The sequence below is a fragment of the Aphelocoma coerulescens genome, chromosome 2 (assembly GCF_041296385.1).
Source record: "Aphelocoma coerulescens isolate FSJ_1873_10779 chromosome 2, UR_Acoe_1.0, whole genome shotgun sequence".
Taxonomy (NCBI): domain Eukaryota; kingdom Metazoa; phylum Chordata; class Aves; order Passeriformes; family Corvidae; genus Aphelocoma; species Aphelocoma coerulescens.
The window spans coordinates 151,730,462-151,749,577 of NC_091015.1; the positions used below are offsets into that span (position 1 = coordinate 151,730,462).

The window sequence follows — 19,116 nt, forward strand, 5'->3', positions numbered from 1 at the left end:
CTTCCAAACACTTGCAAGGGTCAGTGTCCCAATTTGATGCCACTGAGTTTTGGAATTCAGTAATATGATGGTTTTGGTAGATAATGGAAATACTGAACTTCTTCAAATGTTTATAATATTGGATATTCTTCAGATTGCAGGATTTTTTTGTTTTGGTTTTGCTGGTACTCCACCATCCACTTGCAACAGAAATTTAAGTATGCAACAAAGAAAATCCATATTCTATTTAAACTATACATTTCTTCAAATTGGAAATGGATTTAACAGGTATTTTGTCTTCAAGTTGTGAAAAGGAATGTAGAGTAACACGATAATTAGATTTTATTTTAACTTTTGAAGTAAATGTTAGTTTTATTAATATCTGCGTACATGGGAGAAGTTTTGTGCTTGATCGTACAGAATATGTGAATTTCCAAAAAGTGAAAATTGCAAGTAGTTATCAATTTCTGTTAAATCACTAAAATAAAACTTCTATCTTTTCTTAGAGTTTAAATCTGAAAATGCTGATGCTTGAGACAGTCAATAATCATACAATAAAAGTCAGAAGAATCTTGTCATTAGTAGACTTCATATCAATAAAAGTTTGAATAATTGGATCTTTCCTGCATTTCAAGGCTTAACTTTTCTACGGACCACATGCCCAAGAACTTAAATGTTGTATGTAATGTGGTATATACAAAATATTTCATCTGCGTGTTTTCAAAACCAGTAATAACAAAAAGAAACAAGCATATATTGTGACACCCAAAGTATACTTAATGTTGTATTTAAATACATATATGGTGTATATCTCTATACTCTGCTGTAAGTTAATTGAAGAACACATGTTGACATGGAGAGTGACATTACTACTAAACTCTATTCACAATAATAAGACTATTTATCCAATGTTAATAAAAACTTGAATCAGTAGTTTCCTGAGTTGTCACATATATCTTTTATTACATATATCATTGAAAAAGGCTTTTTCCTGAAAGAGAATATTATTAAAATCACTTCCAATTTTTCACTTATTTCTTGCCTGTTGCAAAGCAAGAGTAATGACAACAGCAACTAAAATAAATGAAAAACTGTTCTTACCATGACAGCTGGGCAGGGCTCGGTTCCATCCAGGTCTTCCGTCATCTCCCATGATACACGTTAGTGTAGAGTATCCTTGAAGAACATAACCTGCATCGCAGTAATATGTAACAGTGGAACCCAGTTTATAATCCATTCCAAGTCTTGTTCCATTCATTATATTTCCAGGATCAAAACAAGACTCGCGAAGTTTTGCTGTAGAGGAAAAAAATGTGAATATAATTCTAAATATAATCTAGAATGAATAAATAATAAAAATAAATATAATTAAGTAAGTATTTCATGGAGTTCTCTTGAGGTCTTCTTTGAGCACCCTGTAGAACCTGGGGTTTTTTTAAGAGGCCTTTCCATCAAATATTTTCTCTCCTTCATTCTAACAACTGTACAAATTACTATGTAGTGACTGAAACTGTGTCTTTTGTCCTTTTTTAAAGGTAGTTCCTATAATGCTCCATTTTTCTTTCAGAATTCATTGTGATAAATTATAAATTTATATAGTTAGATTAAGTTAGATATATGGATATTTTTCCAGTAGATAAGGTACATCCTAGTTTTAAAATGTGTGATGTGAAAACTGGTAAATGGAAGACATCAATATGAGCAATTTTTTACAAAAAAAGAGGCATGCAAACAAGAATTTCTTCAAAATTAATGAACCCCAAATGAATTTCTATGTGTATATGATATAATGGTGTATTTTCATATACATATTTATCCCTCATTGGAGGAAAAAATATAAAATATTCTCTAAATGTATCTCAATTCTGATCATTTATACCTATTTGTTTCAAAATATTGAAATAAATTCAAACATATGCATATGGTTTTATATTTGCCTCCCTCTTACTTCCATGATGTGAATACCAATGTCTAGTAACAAATTGCACAAAAATAAATACTCAACATTTCTAATTAACAGCATTATTATACAGAAGGTGAGAAAAGTAAAACATTTAAGAAAACAATGTAATTTCCTTTAAGGAAAAAAGAGTAAATATATTACGTAGAAGCTGGAGTAAAGCAGATGATTTTGTGCTGTGCAGGATGGACTCTGCACTAATATAATTTATCAAGCAGAAGATGGAAATTTCAGATTTTCTTTAACATTTAAGGGTGCTGTGGAGAAAGTCAATAGGGAACACTTCTTCATTTTCTACAAGATCAGTGCCAGCTTTCAAATACATCAAAAAAAGTGTTTATTTACCAGGCATATTTGCACTGTGGAACTTTCTGCTACAGGTAGGTATGGTTGCCAAAAGACTATATGAGCTTTGAACTTCCTGGAAGGCTTTTTAAGAGTTTTAAATAAAAAGACACTTTATCTGATTCTTTCAGTACCTAAACTGAAGTTTCTGAAAAATTACAGATAAGCAAGAACAATTATTATTTATTTGACTTTTATATAGTTTGGCCACACATAAACTACTGGTCCCTACTAGAGCCAAGCTAATGAACTAAGTACATCCCTTAAGGACACTTCTATGTTTCAGTATTTCTGAGAGGAGATAAATAATTACATTGTGTTTTGATTTGTAGAAGGAAACATAGAATAATTCTTTTGAAATTTCAATTTCACATTTTCCAAAAGAAGATGAAGATCTCCTAATGCATTTAAAAATTTATTATGATTTGCATATATAATCTACAGAGCATGATTCTGATATGAAAAACAACACAGTAACAAATAATAGTTACGGTACATCTTTAATCATTAAGAACAGGTATTAGATGTTCATATTGACTCATACAGGTAGTTCTAGTGTGGTGTCTAAAACTTATTTAACACTCATTCAAAAATTTGGACAGACAATGAAAAGTTGAAAGATGCAATTTACTAGAAAGTTTGTAAGGTATCACATAGATACTAATAACCATTATGTAAGCCAACCACATTTTCATTTGAGAAGTCTGGCAGGTCTCAGGGCAAATTTCAAATTCTTTCAAGTCCAAATTATCAAATTTAGGAAAAAAAAGAAAATAGGATAATTTAATTTAGGATTACAACTAATATTTTAGAAAATCAATACAGTATCATTTTTCCCTCTTATGGAACACCTTTCCCTCTTATTGGTACACCTGTAATGATTCACAATTTCTATTGTGAGATCATTATTCTTGTGTTTATGACAAAAATAATTCAAAATGTTTCATAATTCTAGAAGATACACAGATAAAGCAGATATTAGTACTAGATGAAAAAATAAAAAGTGAAAAAATAATCTATTATGTCTGGTGCATAAATCAAAAATTGAGAAAAGAATGATCTGTCACAGCACAAATTATCTCTAGGGAAAAAATACAGCCCTGTAATTTTCTTTTCCCCAAAATTATAGTTGTGACAGGCTCCTGAAATTGCTGACTAAACAGTAACAATGTCACTGTAGAAATACAGTTTCTTAATACCAATTTTGAAAAATAAAGCCTGAAATAATAAGCACCTTAAAACTACTTTTGCAAATCTGAAGGAACTGCTAAGTGAAGTTGTAAAAAAAGTTAATTGAATACAACACAGTGTATGAAGAATAAATCAAATGTGGCAAAAGGATTCATCAGATCTGGCTGAGAACCAGTGAAAAAAAAGAGCAAGTAAGAAGACTGTTTCCGCAAATTTATAAGTGCTCCCAGGAGACAGAAGGGAAAGTTCTTCACTGCTGTCATGTTGCTCCAACTGAGGAACTCAAGACCTTGATTACCCCTTGAGGTGGTTTGACACAAACCACCAAACTACCACACCCCTGTAGCCCTTCCCGTTTTTTTCCCAAGAATACTAGTATTATTAAATTAAAACCACATAAGGGCAGTGACAGATTTAGCATCAGAGCAAGTACTGTATTAACATAAAGATTTTTTTCTGTAGGAGCATTTTAAAAATTATTTTCTGTAATAAGTAGGCAGGAAATAATTTTTTTTCATTAGGCAGTTCAGATTTGGGTTACAGTAATGTTACACTCTTGGATGTGCATAGCAGGTATCAATTCCTTTTGTAAACAATAAAATTTTGCAACAAGCTTCAAACAAACTAGCATTTACTTCTCTGATAACATTGTCACACCACCGGATCAAGTAAGGTTCTGAAATACAGGCTGAAAACAGTGACACATGCTGTTTCAATCTCAAGATCAACAAGGAAGTCTCTGTTGAATAACATAGAGTAATGATGCCAAAATCCTCCTGAAAACTACTATCTCAATGCATGGAAAACAACATTGAAAGCCAAGAAAAGCAGGTGCTTCGTCCAGAACGTGATGACTTACTAGTCCATCCCTACATCTCAAAAAGAATAAAGCCATAATAGACTTCTTAGAGATAATATTACAGACATACCTAACTATAGCAAGCATTCCATAATTATTCTCCAGAGTACTTAATAGGGCTAGTAAGCTTTTCTTCCATTATAACATAGAAATGAAGTGAGGGAGAGAGAATGGGAATAAAACTGAACCAGAGACATGGTTACAGATCAGACCTGGGACATGGGTCAGTCTGAGATTTGGATCTGAAAAATACGGCACACCAATGAAATGTAACCTGAGTACACTGTCACTTAAAAAAAGATTAGTGTACATATAGGTCACAACTGCACGAGTTACAATTTGTATGAAAAATTTAATTTCATCACATCAGAAAAATTTAGGTTGAAAGAGATGTAGTACAACCCCCATGAAAATCAGGGCCAATTTGATTAGGTTACCTAGGGCTCTGTGCAATCCAGTTATGATTTTAAAGGATTCAGATGACATCATCTAAGGGCAAGCAGTTCCAACATTTGACTAACATCAGAGTGATTAATTTTTTCTTAATATGTAATTGAAATTTCTCTTATTTCAACTTGTGTCCATTAGCTCTCAGTTGATCACTATGTGTACCTGAGAAGACCTTGGCTCTGTCTTTTCAACACTACCTTGCTGTTGCAGTGGGGATTCCTGCAACACGTGTATCAGACGAGGCCCATGGAAAACAATATATGGACCAATTCTTGGTAGATATTTTCAGAGATGTTTATGTTCCAGCCGCGTGGCTGGTGACTGCCGAGGAACTGAACAATCACAGGACCCGAGGGTCCTTCCCGGGCAGGGGAACACAAAACAACCAATGGGGAACGAGGCTGACCAGGGAGTAGAGAAACCCCGCAGGCCCTGCCTCTACCCCGGGGCCCCTCTCCCAGGACCACATGGCAAGGGGGAGGAACCCCAACACTTCACCCGTTTATTTTTAACAAAAAGAGATTTAAAACTTAACATTGGAAACAACTGGATAAACATAAGAACAGTTTCAAAACAAAACAAGCCACCCTCCTGAGTCCTTAAATGTCCAAATGGATTTTTTTTCTGTAATATCTTAAGGCTGATAGAAGGGAGACAGGACTCTCCGAGTATGCTTTGTGGGGAAACTGAGGCAGGAGAAGGTTTCTTCCATATGTACCTCTAGAGTTGAAACTCTAAACAACAATAGTTAAATTCTTTCCCCACCCTCGTCATCCTTCACTCGGCATTGGAAAGGGATTTTTGGTGAAACTATTGGTAAAGGTATGGTTTTGTGAGGGAAACCGTGGTGAAAAAACGGATTGGGAACACACTGGGGTTTATAGGATATAGGATAAAAGGGAAAGGTGGGATTAGGAAAGGGAGATTGTATGGGCTGTTTATAATGGGGATATTGTCCTAACATGACTATGATTTGCAGCGTATATACTGCCTTTCACAGAAACACCATCAGGCCCAGTGACCTCTGCTGCTTGTAACCCTTTCTTTCCTTGGACAATCTTGAACTCCACTACTTCTCCATCTCCTAAGCTTGGGATATATTTTTTGGGGTTATTCTTTTTAATAGAAGTTCTATGAACGAATATGTCTTCCTGGTTGTCACATCTTGTTATAAAACCATAATTTTATTTAACCTTATAGCATTTTACTATTCCTAAAACCTCAGCTATTATGATCTTTTCCTTTTTCCAAGTGGCTGCTGTTTTCTGTCTCACTGTGTTTTTGCTTTCACTCGCTCCCATGTTGGAGCTGCCAGGGCTGCCTGCACGCTCTCATCCCAGGGTTTCGGCTTCCTGGGGTCACATTCGGGGCTGCAAGGGCCGGGCCACGCCGCGCCGCTCAGCTCAGCTCCTCAAGCGCCGCCGCTGCTGCCACCTCTGGTCACAGCTGCACTGCCACTTGTCTGGCACCACGCCCATGTCTCAACCAGGCCTCCGAGTGATGGCCCCCCCCGTGCCTTGCAAACGGCTCTGTCCTGGTGCGTGCCTCGGCTTCACGCGGCTCCGCTCTGCCGCCACTGCCGCCAGCCACCGCCCGCGCGCCGCCCCTCTTGGTCAGGCGTTCATGGGGCTCGCTCCACCACGCGCTGCGCGGGGCCGGGCGGGCACCGCCGGGTCGCGCTGCTCCCGCCACACCTCGCTCTGCTGTCAATACTGCAGCTCACATCATTCCACCCGTGCGCGGTAATTGCCTCGCTGCTGCTCTCAGAGCGCTCGGCGCATGTGGCCTGGGTCGCACGGTCCCTGAGCCAGGCTTCCCTTCACCAGGACACAGCTGACATTGTTCAACAGTCTCGGTAATTAAATAATATTCAGGAAAATATTCTTCCATCGGCATATATTTTGACTCAGAAATTAACTGGGTCCAAATGGTGTTCCAAAAGTCTTTGGTAAGAATCAAGTCCCAAGAGACGTAGAAAAAGTTCTTAAACAACCATGCCAGGAAGTGTTTCAGTTCCTTTTGAGCTTGAATTAAGCTAGAATTTACAAATCGTTGTTCAAGAATCTTTTCAAGTTTAAGATAAATGTCCATATGCGGCTCGGAGACCCAAGAGTCTTTCCACGGTTCCTCCGTTTAGAGATGGAACAGGAAAACAAAAACAAGAAGAGAAATCCAGAGTTTACTCACAAATCACAGTTGCTCTCCCAAGGGATCGATGTCTTGCTGGCATTAACCACCACCTTGCAACACTCTCTCATTAGGCAGTTGGAGCAAACCCAGTTGGGACAGCTGACCCCAAATGACCAAAGCTGGATCATACCATATGGCATGGGGTACATATCATATGATGTCGTGCCCAGCACATAAATTTGGGACAAAAAGAAGGAAGGGAGGGACAGTTGAAGTTATGCATTTGTCTTCCCTAGTCATCATTATGTGTGATGGACCCCTGCTTTACTGGGGATGGCTGAACATCTGCCTGCCTATGGGAATTGATAAATTAATTCCTTATTTTGCTCTGTATGTGTGCATGGCTCTTGTTTTCCATATTAAACTGTCATTTGATGTGCTCTGTAAAAACTTACAGCATATGGATCATTTGCACTGGACTTCTGTATCTTTGGGTAACTGCTCAGTATCCAGGTCATCATAAATCACCTGCAGCCTGGCTAATTCCTTCAGGTACTGGATACCTCTCTTCATGGCGATCCATTTGCCTGAATGGATTATAGTATCTTCTTAAAAGGTAACCTTTTCCTCATGCCTGGAGGGAGTCACCTTCAGAAGCTGAGGGCTTGTGTCCCATTTTCAATCTGTTTGTTAATGCCCCCTTCCCTAGAAAGGGATTCTGTGTGCCGGACGTTACCCTCAATTCGAGGTTACTGACCCTGTTAACCCAGCACTGGAGCAGCCAAAGTGACTATTTGCTGATTGTATGGTCACTGACTTGTTTATGGGTTCTTCCTCCTCCTCCTCCTCTTGTGATGGCCCTCTGGAGTAGCCCTCTTCATCCACTTCCTCCTCCTTTTCCTTCTTACTAGGAGTTTCTTCCCTTACCAAACAAGCTGACATTTGCATCCAATACTCCTGTTTGTGTGTAGGGGTGACTGATACCAGCACAGGTTGTTCCTCTGGTTCAGTTGCAAAGCCTGTCATGGCAGCTGGAGTAGCCAGGGTTCCCACTGTTTTGCTGTCAGATCCAGAGACCTCCTCCACTTGAGGATAGTGAATTATGTTGAACAGAGCTTGGTATGCCCGGACCAGGTCCCAGCACATCACAATGATTTGTGTCTCTCTGGAATTGCTAGTGTGACAAGATACTTTTCCCAAATATTTTCCTAGTTTTTCAGGATTCTGCACTTGTTCAGGGCTGAACTACCACAACACTGGAGGTGCCCACTGTCTTTGGTACTTACCCATACTATCCCATGCAGCCTGCAACTTATAATGATCAGCTTCAGAGCATATGTCACAGCAGTATTCCTAAATAATTGTTTAACCTCAAACAAAACCTGAAACACATTCAGGAGACACCACAATATGAATACGCTGGTTTGAACATCTCAAGGATATTCAAAATTCTCAAGAGCTATTGAAATTAGCCTGGAGGAGAATGGAAAGATGAAGATGAAAGGAAAGGTGCAGGAGTGGGGCAAGTATTCCCCCTTATCTGCCCCATAGATTGGCTCTCTGAGGAGAAAAGATAAAGGTTGGGATTATTAATAGTTTTTAAGAGGTGGTTCCCTAAAAGTACAGATTCATATCTGCAATAGTGAGCAAAAATACCAGATTAGTCTCACAAGCAGGATTTATTTTATCATATTTTAATCCAGTGTTACACAGTCCATCAAAATTATATCCTTAATCCAGTTCCCAGATGTAATAAAAAAAGAGAGCAAGTAAGTTGTTACATAACCCTATTCTCAAAACAAGCACAACAACTCTGACTCCAAATAAATCAACATTGTGATCAGTGACTATTAAACTAACATAATAGATAATTAAAACAAATTTGTTTTAACACACTCTGGGGTCAGATCTGCAGTCAACTCGCAAAAAAGGACTGTTATGTTTTAGCCCATCAGCAACAAGGACCATGCAACTTCTCACTCAGTGGGATCCACAGTGATATGCAGGAGAGAACTGGAAAGGTTAAACTGAGAAAATTTGTGGATTGAAATAAGAATGGCTTGACAGTTTAAATAAAATGTAATAATAATAATATTAATAGAAATAATAATAAATTTTAATGGAAAGGGGGAAAAAAAAGACAGACATAAAACCCCAGAAAAACAAATTATGTAAATGAAAAACTGCTCATCACCAACTGACTGATGCCCATCCAGTATCTAAGTAGTCTCCCCCAGGCCAGAACATCACATTGAAAAGTTGGGGTCAGCTATTGTGGCTGTGCTCCCTCCCAGCTTCTTGTGCTTCCCCAGACTCCTCACCAGCAAAGCAGCATGAGAAGCTAAGTCCTTGACTTAGTCTAAGTACTGGCCAGCGGCAACCAAAACAGCATGTTATCCACATTATTCTCATCCTAAATCCAAAATACAGCACTACACCAGCTGCTAGGAAGAAAATTAACTTTAACTCAGCTGAAACCAGAACGCTTAGTTCAGGGCTCCTGTCAGTCTGATTCTATAACCTCATAAGATCCTTTGAGTAGCACTGACATATCCCTCCAAACTGATGTTGTCCACAAATTTGCTCTGTCCCATCATACTGGTTGTTAACAAAGAGAATACTGGCTGCATTATTAATCACAATTAATACTAGCCAAGAGCCTCAGCTCAGCAGTCAAGCTGATTTTCTACCCATGTTATTTATAGAATAATAGAATAGAACCATAGAATCACTTAGGCTGGAAAAGACCTCTAAGATCATTGAGCCCATCTGTAAGCCCAGCACTGCCAAGTCCACCACTAAACCATGTCCCTAAGTACCACATCTACACATCTTTCAAATACTTTCAGGGTTGAGGATCCTATCACTTCCCTGGCAGCCTGTTCAACAACTGAGAACCACTCCCATGAAGACTTTCTTTTCTAAGATTCAATCTAAACCTTCTCTGGTTTAGACTGGTGTAACTTAAGCCCACTTCTTTGAAACATAGATTTAGAGGAAACATAAAAATTTTAGTCATTTTGCTTGGGATTTCAGTAGTAGGCTTGGGCCCAGTGAGGGTTAATCAAAATAGTTAGGAGAGCTGGACCTGAAATAGAGTTTTAGATGTTAGTAACTGATTACCAAGTAATTGATGATATAGAATTTTAGATGTTAGTAACTGATTACCAAATAACTGATGATCTGTCATTTGCATGTTTGTTTAGCTGTGCTTAGAATAATGAGCAGAAACATTGATAAGTTGGTGTATAGAATAAAGACAATTACCAATTTCCTCCCTTTGTGGGAGCCCATCCAAAAGTCACGCACGAGGAAACTTAAAGGTCACTAAAGTTATTAGAATTGCTAAAACTCAGAAAGGCAAAAAGGTCAAAGCGAGGAAGATGTTACTTCATCTTCCTTAGGTCCACTGACCCAATTCAAGACCACCGACTCAATTCAGAACACACACTATGCATGCTTAATGACATGTAAGCTCATTTCCATATGAAGTGGAAAATGGGAGGTGTTAACATTACGAATATGCATTTTGTATTTTGGATATTCATAATATTTGGAAATAAAAGGTATCATATTTGCTTGTATCAGGGCCTGCATCTTGGGGAGCTGTCCCACGCAGTGCCTGGCGCCAAATAAAACATACACTTTCTAACTCTAAACTGTTAGAGAGTTTTTATCTGTCTCAGTTGAATATTGATATTAGATCCATATGCAGATTTTTGGTAAATCATCCTCTTGTTCTATTGCTTGTTACTTGTGAGAAGAGGCTAACCCTCCCATCACTACAATCTCCTCTCAGGTAGTTGTAGAGAATGTAAGGTCTCCTTCCTTTTCTCCAGACTAAACAATGCCAGCTCCCTCAGCAGCGCCTCATAAGACTTTTACTCTGGACCCCTCACCAGCTCCATTATCCTCTGCCCCGGCTCCAGAACCTCAACATCTTTCCTATAGTGAGGGGTTCAAAACTGAACACAGGATTCAAGGAATGGCCATACAGTAAGACTTCTTATGATACACCTAAATTAAAAAGTGCAGAGGAACATTTATCAGATATTCCCTGTAAAAATGGGAAAATTCACTAAGCAAGCTGGTCATCTGCTTAAGGGATTTTGAGCTGTCCAAATTTCATAGTACTTGAAATTTTTATGTGAATTGAAATAGTTCCTCCTTTTTATGTCTCTTTTTTTTTTAAGAAGATGTTGAAATGCATACTCCAATTACTCTGAGAAAAGCAGGAGTTATAACCTTCTCAGGTGAACAGGGAAAATTAAGATTAGGTTGATTCCACTTTCCAACTTCCCTCACTTACACACATAAACACATACCTGCATCCTCCCATTACTTATGAGCTCCTTTAAAAATGTGCTGATAGCTACAGCACTTTTCTGGCACAGTAACTCCTTGAAGTAGAGAAAGACATCTTAGTGGCACACATGGCCTATCAGAATTGTTCAAAATAGTATTCTGCCTTGATTACAAAGTGTCCCATCCCACTCTAAAAGGGGAGTTGGGGAGGATTCTGTTTGATCGATTTCTCAGACAAAAATAAAGCATAAGCATGGCAATATTATATCTGAGAACTGTTTCTTGATAAAGAAAGATAAGTGTTCCTACTGAAGGGGGATAGAAAAGGGAGCAAAGAGGGGAAAAGAAAGACGGAGAGAGAAACAGAACACCGGGACAGATTGTTACCGCTGTACCCTGGGCGCCCTCTTAGCATGTTGAACAGATGGAGTGTGTAAACTGCAAGCTGTGGCGAGTCTGTGTGGTTCCAGGGACAGGCTGGGCGCAATTTCCCAACAGCAGCAGGCTGTGTGTCCCTCCTGTTGGTGAAGAACAGGCTGCCATGGCTACGTGCTCCTGGAGCAACTGCAGGTTCTCAAGGTTGGGGTGTGGTGGCTGCAGGTGGTGGCAGCCGCTCCGTTGGGGAAACAGCGGAGCACTGGTGTCCCCTGGTGTCGGGCTGCCCCGGGGAAATGGCGAAGCAGGGCAGGACAGGTGCAAACAGGATAGACAGCCAGGGAAGAAGCAAGACCGCAGGGAGAAAAAGGTTGGGGGGAAGGGGGAGTGGGGAGAGGAGCCAAGCTGACCCTCCAGGAGAGCCCCTGCTTCCTCCAAGAAACCCAAAGAAAGTGGCCCTCAGCTGTGTCGCAGTTAACTGCGTTTATGTGCTAGGGCTCCTCCCATAGCCCGATTTCCCGAGCGTTTTTTCATGGGCATCCAGGGATCTGGCCCCCTCGTGAGCGGGGTAGCTTCCAGCCTGATCGTGGAAGTTTTCTCTGCCCTGATTGCCTGCCAGCGAAGCCTCCCCAGGGATGGGACTCCCAGCTCATGTACAGCCCCTCGAGTAATTTTCCACCTCATGTATAAAACATGTTGAGGCATAAATAAAAATCAGACTGGTGCCTCTCACAAAGTACACCGGTTCACTTTTTTTTTTAAACCTAGATCAAGAGTTTGAAGAGACGGTCTCCCTAATAAATATCCTTCATACTTGGATTGGTGGATAGTAGAAGCCCTTTGGATTCCGTGAGACAAGCTTCATTCGACAGCACAGAAGAAAAAGATTGGCCTCTTTAAAAATAATTTTTTTTCTTGTCCTTCAGAAGTTCTGTGACCCTGAATACTTCCTATAGCGCTTCCATCTGCATTTATTGTTCTTCAATTTAGTTGAAAAGAAGAAATATATTTAAGTGAACTGAAGCACTACATACATCTGGGCTCACCATCATCATGTTGAGACCTACTTTTAACTTTTCAGGACTAGGTCACACTGTGGTGACAACTTCCCTGAGATCTGTAGAATCCAATGACTGTAGGAAAGTATAAGGAGGCTTCATGGGTTTTACAAAGCAATAAATACATAATTCTTTCCCTTCTATACCTTTTCACTTACTAATCAGTCTCAGAATAAATGGAGAAGAAAATAAGACCAAGGAGGTCTACATCACCCCTATTTTCTTTCTGGTTGTCTTTACAGAATATTTTCATATTCATCTAATAGCAAATATTTCTGTTTATCAAGCCATGCAGAGGCAGTTATGAAAGTTCCTACTGATTATACATTTTGCAAGTTTATATTTTCTTGTTTACTGTGCTATGACCTCAGATCTGAGATAGGCAGACAGTTCTACTGTGGTATATCATACAAAGGTCTAGCCTTTTGAAATGAAGAAAATATTTTTTTTATTTTCAATATTGGATCCCTAGATTCTACACATCATTTCATCTTACAGGACCTTAAATACACCTAAGTCAACATGATCTGCTATGTAAAATAAAAATGAAATAAATTCTGGATAAAACATGTATATATGCTGTTAAGTAATGCCACTGCATCATTATTTTTGAAACCTGAAAACTGCTGTCTCCTATTTTTTCCTAGAATCATAGACTCATAGAATGATTTAGGTTGGAAGGGTTCTTAAAGATCATGTAGCTCCAAATGCTCCTGCCATGAGCAAGGAACCTTCCACTAGACCAGGTTGCTCAGAGCCGCATTCATCCTGGTTTTGAACACCTCCAGGGGTGGGGAGTCCACAACCTCTCTGGGCACCTTGTTCCAGTGCCTCACCACCCTCACAACAAAGAATTTCTTCTTAATATCTAATCTAAATCTGTCCTCCTTCAGCTTAAGGCCATTCTCCCTTGTCCTATCACTACATGCCATCATGAAAAGTGCCTGCCCAGCCTTCTTGTAAGCCTGCTTTGTGACTGGAAGGAATCATGAATTCAACAGTACAGGTAAATCATCAAAATCATACTTGAAAGTTTATTTTAAGTTAGCAAGCTTGTAACATTACACTTGTATGAAAAGATTATTCACATTATCAGATTCTCAGGCAAAACAAAAACATTAACAGGCAGAAAACGATGGAAAATTAAAACAAAATTTTCACTTGTTCATTGAACTTTATAAATATATAAGAAAAATAATTTTATTTACCTTTGTACTCCAGATGGAATCCAGTAAAACTAACAGATCCATCACTTCGAAAAGCCAGATGCATGGTATTTGAACTGCTCTCTATCCTCTCTGGCAGTTTGCTATCTTGAAAGCTCCCAATCAATGGGCTATTACTGTCTGGCCCATCATAGATATAAAGAAAATCATAATTTGGTTCTATACTGAAGCTAGAGAACAAAAAAAAAAGGAAATGTCAGATGGAATATGCTTTGCCTAACATTTTCACTTTTATTAGCTTAAATTTTAAATTTACTACCGCTGTTTTAATAAAAGGAAAAAAATTCCTCCATTGTCAGAAAAAAATGGTTTGTAGAAGTGTTTTATTAGCAAACACAGAAATACTATATCTTTTGTTTCATTCCTTAGAAACAACAAAAGGAAAGCTTTTTTAAATAGAGAAAAAAATTAATAACATATTTCTAAAGGTTTAGAAAAATAAACAATCTAGATCTATTGGAATCCTTGGCAGAAATGCTTTAAGATATAATGCACTCAGCTTCCAGCCAGACTAAACACTTTCACACAGCTAGAGGATAATCTTCCCACATCTCTGAGAGCAAGAAGAATTTTGCCTGTGATCAGTTTAAGATGAAGTATTGAAACATCACATTTTCTTTCAAACTAAATTGTAGTTAATTAACTAAATTAGCTAAGTTCAAACAATTTTAGTTAAAGGCAGAGAGTTAACCAATTTCACTTGCAAGATTGTCCCAATGAAGAACCCCCAGTTTTTAAAAAGGGTAGTTAGTAAAAGAATGAAAATCCAAACTATGTTGTCTCTACTTGACAGTAGCCCCTGACTGAAAAAACTGGAGGCATTGAAGACCTGATGGAGCTCATTTTTTAACTTCTGTGTTATTTTAAATATATTTCCACGCAAAAGGAAAAAGTTAACAGTTAAGTGCCATAGTTTGTCTTGAGTTTAGAAGGATTAGCTGGAGTAAGTTCCACTCAAAAGACTATTTAACAGTACTTAGTGGAGTATTTTGTGTTACGCACTCTAGATCAGTCTCTGTGTCATAAATGAGGCAATTCTCAGTAAAGATGCAATCTACTTTGACCAAGACTAAGCTTCTGAGTTTCTATCAAAGAATCATAGCAATTGACCAGATTTTGAGATTTTTTTAACTTGGCAGAATTTGGGATCTATAAACATAGACAGACATAGTTCATAGTATCTGGGGTCACGCTGCAAAATATTTTTTTTTATTCTAAGATGGAGGATCTCATATCTAAATGTAGAGTATAAAACCCAGAATATTGTTAAATATATTGAGCTCATGATATTTAACAAAAAAAAGAAGTGCTACTACACAACAGAAAGTTTCCTTACCAACTTAAAACATTTTGAAATCACTAACAAAATAGTTAAATTGTTAATTATGTAAATACAATTACATGATTAATTTCCTTAGAATGAATTCACCAAAACACATGCTATGTCATTCAGCACTATATGACCTACCTCTCTAAAGAAGTCATCACATTATCACTGATCAGAACAATAAAGACACTATTATAGAACACCCAGCATAAGAACTTAAATTTGATGGGACATCACAAGTACCATTTTTATCTTTTCTGTGACATATTTCCCAGTTGGTATGCATATTTTTCACACATAATAGATATATTAATTTACACCATGTGCTACATACAGCGCAGACAGCAAAAGTTCCTTTGTGAATTCTATTAAGCTCTATTTAGTCTTGTATTGTGATAAAAGAAAATTCTAGAACAATTCCATTTAATAACGAGAACATCCGGAAGTATCTTGAGTATCCTGAAATTATATGGACTAATAAAACTAGATTTAAAGATTACTTTTGAAATTTTGCCTAAATAGCAGGTTTCATATACAAAAAATGATGAATCAATAGGTTTCATCATTAAAGACCATCCCGAGTTGCAGACATTTCAGCAAGTTACTCCATGCTGCCTTCTCAGGAACTGAATCTTAGTTAAACTGAGCACCATCCATCATTAGCCAGTGTAAGCAGAGTGCTTTTAAGGAAACAGCAATGAGTTTCCAAGCTCCAACTCTATGTGTATTGACTACTCTGACATATTTATTGTAACTTTTAACAAAGATAGTGATTACTAATCCCTTTGATAGTCATATTAAGTATACATATATTACCCTACAGAGATCTGAACAACTGGCAATAATAAATTTATAAACATAACTTTAAAAACTATAACTAGAAGCTTACCTGATAAATGCTAATGATATAACATAATCACTATTAACAGTGATAGTCCAGTCACAATCTCTGCTGTGGGGATAAGGATGAGGGAAGTTTGGTGAAAGTATAAAACCTGATGAGCCAGTCAGGTTTCCTCCACAGGGAGCTGTGAATAAAAATGGATTGAACTTGAGGAAAGAAGGTAAGAAACAAAGAAGCAAGTAACAGCAATCTGTTCACTGACATTTAGTGTCCTCCAAAAGTTAAACAAGAAACAAATGAGGTATCTACAAAGCTTTAATAGAAAGGGAAAAAAAAGTATTCACATTTTGCCTTAGACAAATACTAATATTACTATGAAATGAAACACTTGTTTTTGAAATCTGTGTCCTTTTGTTTGCATAATATTATGTCAAGGCTTTTCTGAATATGCTGTGAACTTGAAAAATGCTCTGGCTACAGACATAAAAAATCTTGACTGGATAAGCTTTCCACTTTCTATTCTTGTTAAAGGCACTCTAAAAGAACTTCCTTAGGCTATGAAAAATGATCTACTTACATTGATAATGCAGTTATCTGCCTTTTCACCAGAAAAAACTGACTAGTAATTCAGATCAAGATGCATATAATATAATAAAATTTAAAAAATATTCAAGTAATTGCACTTTTCAAACTCAGAGATAAGTAAAATAGCTTTAAGTACAATTAGAATTAAACAACCACATTTCTCTATGAGATTTTGAGGTTCCCAGATGTTGTGGAGTTTTGGTCCAGAAAAATAAATAGTAAAAAGAAGGAAGTTATAATGAATTTTTTTTCTGCAGCATTCCTTATCTGAGACTTAATGCAGCAACAAGAGAATAATCAGGTTTTCTAAAGATCTTTTTTGATAGAACTTCTTACAATGTTATTCAAAAGATTCTAGATAAGATTATAAAGATTTATAATTTTGGAAATTTTAATTCTACTAAGTGATCATCTGGGCCTAGGAAAGTAATTTATCACTCAGGTCTTCTGTAACAGAGATTCTGTGACCTCTAAGGTTATTTAAATCTCTTATAGTATCATATAGATCATTGAGTCCAACCATAAACCTAACACTGCCAAGTCCACCACCAAACCATGTCCCTCAGTACCACATCTACACTTGTTTTAATACCTCCAGGGATGGGGACTCAACCACTTCCCTGGTTAGCCTGTTCCAATGCTTGGTAACCCTACTGATGAAGAAATCTGTCATTATATCCAACCTAAACCTCCCATGGTGCAACTTGAGGCCATTTCCTTTCATTCTGTCATTATTTGGGTGAAGAAATGAATACCCACCTCATTACAACCTCCTTTCAGGTAGTTGAGTGGAGGAATGTCTTCCCTGGGCCTACTTTCCCCTAGGCTACACATCCGCTTCCTCAGCTGAGCTTCATAATGTTGTTATCTGGACCCTTCACCAGCTTTGTTGACTTTCTCTGGACTCGGTCTATCACTTCAATGTCTTTCATATAGTGAGGGGCCCAGGACTTAACACAGGATTTGAGGTGGGGCCTCACCAATGCCAAGTAAAGGGGGATGATCACTGCCCTGGTCCTGCCAGCCATACCTTGCTGATACAAGCCAGGTGGCTTCACCACCCTAGCTGTAAAAAATTTCTTCTATATATCTAGTTTGAAGATAAATTTAAATAATCATAAAGAAATATGAAAAAAAATCTGAAATTTTACTTCCTATTAGTTTCATATAGATAATTTTGCAGAAAGCACCACTGGAATTAACTGTTTACAATGAAACCTTTTTTATGGATATAAATATGGTAAACAAGACCTTGCTTGAAACAAAACAGTAAAAACAAACGAAACAAAGCCACCAAAAAAAATTAAACAAAAAAAATTGACCTATGAATTTCTGGAGAAAGTCTGAAACTTCTGGGAGACAGTCTATACTTCCCCTAAATATATAGTTAACCTGAATCCTAAAATGTCTTTTTGCATGTTAGAATTTTTAATCTCATCCCTGAGAAAGCTAAGTAAACACAATCACTTAAAATTCTGGTATCTCAGCAAGATTGGATCCAGAAAATTTTTGGAGTGGAAAACATGTAGCTATTTTGTGCAGCACAGGCATAAGAAAAGGACTGTCTTTTGGCAGAGACATGCTCTCCAATTTATAGTTTGTCAGAATATCTTCAGTATAGAAGAATTTCTAATTATTATCTTTCATTCATGACTCAGTATTTAATTCTTTGTTATTTTCCCATCGCTATGACCTTCGAAATGAAGGCGTTCTTAAAATTTTGCTAGCGGCAAGACTAAGGGAATCAAAACAACCAAGGCACTCCCCCAGGTAAGAAAAATTAAAAAGTATATTTACCCAGTTTTGAGCATTAATAATTAGGAGGTTCAAAAAGACCCTGGTGTGTAAAGAGCTAATAAAATAAATCTAGAATATGGTACAACTATACACTTTAGGAATTACCCCTCCTTCTTATTCTTTCACCAAAATTACGTTTGTTTTTTTCTAAAACTTTGATAAACCATGATGATGTTGACGTTATCTGTAGGGTAAGTATTGCACAGTTTGGATTCACAGTCACGGGACCAAAATTAATGAATATATTACAAGTTAGGAGAAAAAAAAGATCAATGAACTTCAGGGTGTACTGAGCTACAACATACAATTTTGAAATCACTTAGCTCCAAGGCAAGGTTTGCACACTCTATTTTAGTCTATTAGCAGTTCATATTCCCCAAGAATGTATCATTATAGGAAATCAATAGTAGATAACTTCACGCTTGATATCTGGACAAATAAATCATCATAATAAGCATTCTTGCTACTCTGTGTACAGTAGGTGTTTTGCATGAGGTGTGGAACTTACCAGTATTAGATAAATGGATGCATGCAAGTAAAAAACAAGTGCATGCCTTTTTTATATGTGCTATCGACAGAATGCCAGTTGAGTACCTACATTTAATCTATTTCACAATATCATCAACTCACTATTGATAGTGATTAAAACTGCTGGTACTACTTTATAGCAGGGCAATTATTTTTC

At 37.5% G+C, this 19,116-nt stretch overlaps 1 protein-coding gene across 3 annotated transcripts in view; it reads right to left on the minus strand.

Annotated features, from left to right (window-relative positions):
* Positions 1-19,116, minus strand: part of CSMD3 (CUB and Sushi multiple domains 3) — a 613,476-nt gene that overhangs the window by 163,826 nt on the left and 430,534 nt on the right. For all 3 annotated transcript variants that reach the window (XM_069006042.1, XM_069006041.1, XM_069006040.1), the window contains 3 exons: positions 16,095-16,233; positions 13,861-14,048; positions 1,081-1,275 (listed from right to left, as the gene is read on the minus strand). In XM_069006042.1, coding sequence (XP_068862143.1) covers positions 1,081-1,275; positions 13,861-14,048; positions 16,095-16,233 — 522 coding nt within the window. The remainder of the gene's footprint in view (positions 1-1,080; positions 1,276-13,860; positions 14,049-16,094; positions 16,234-19,116) is intronic.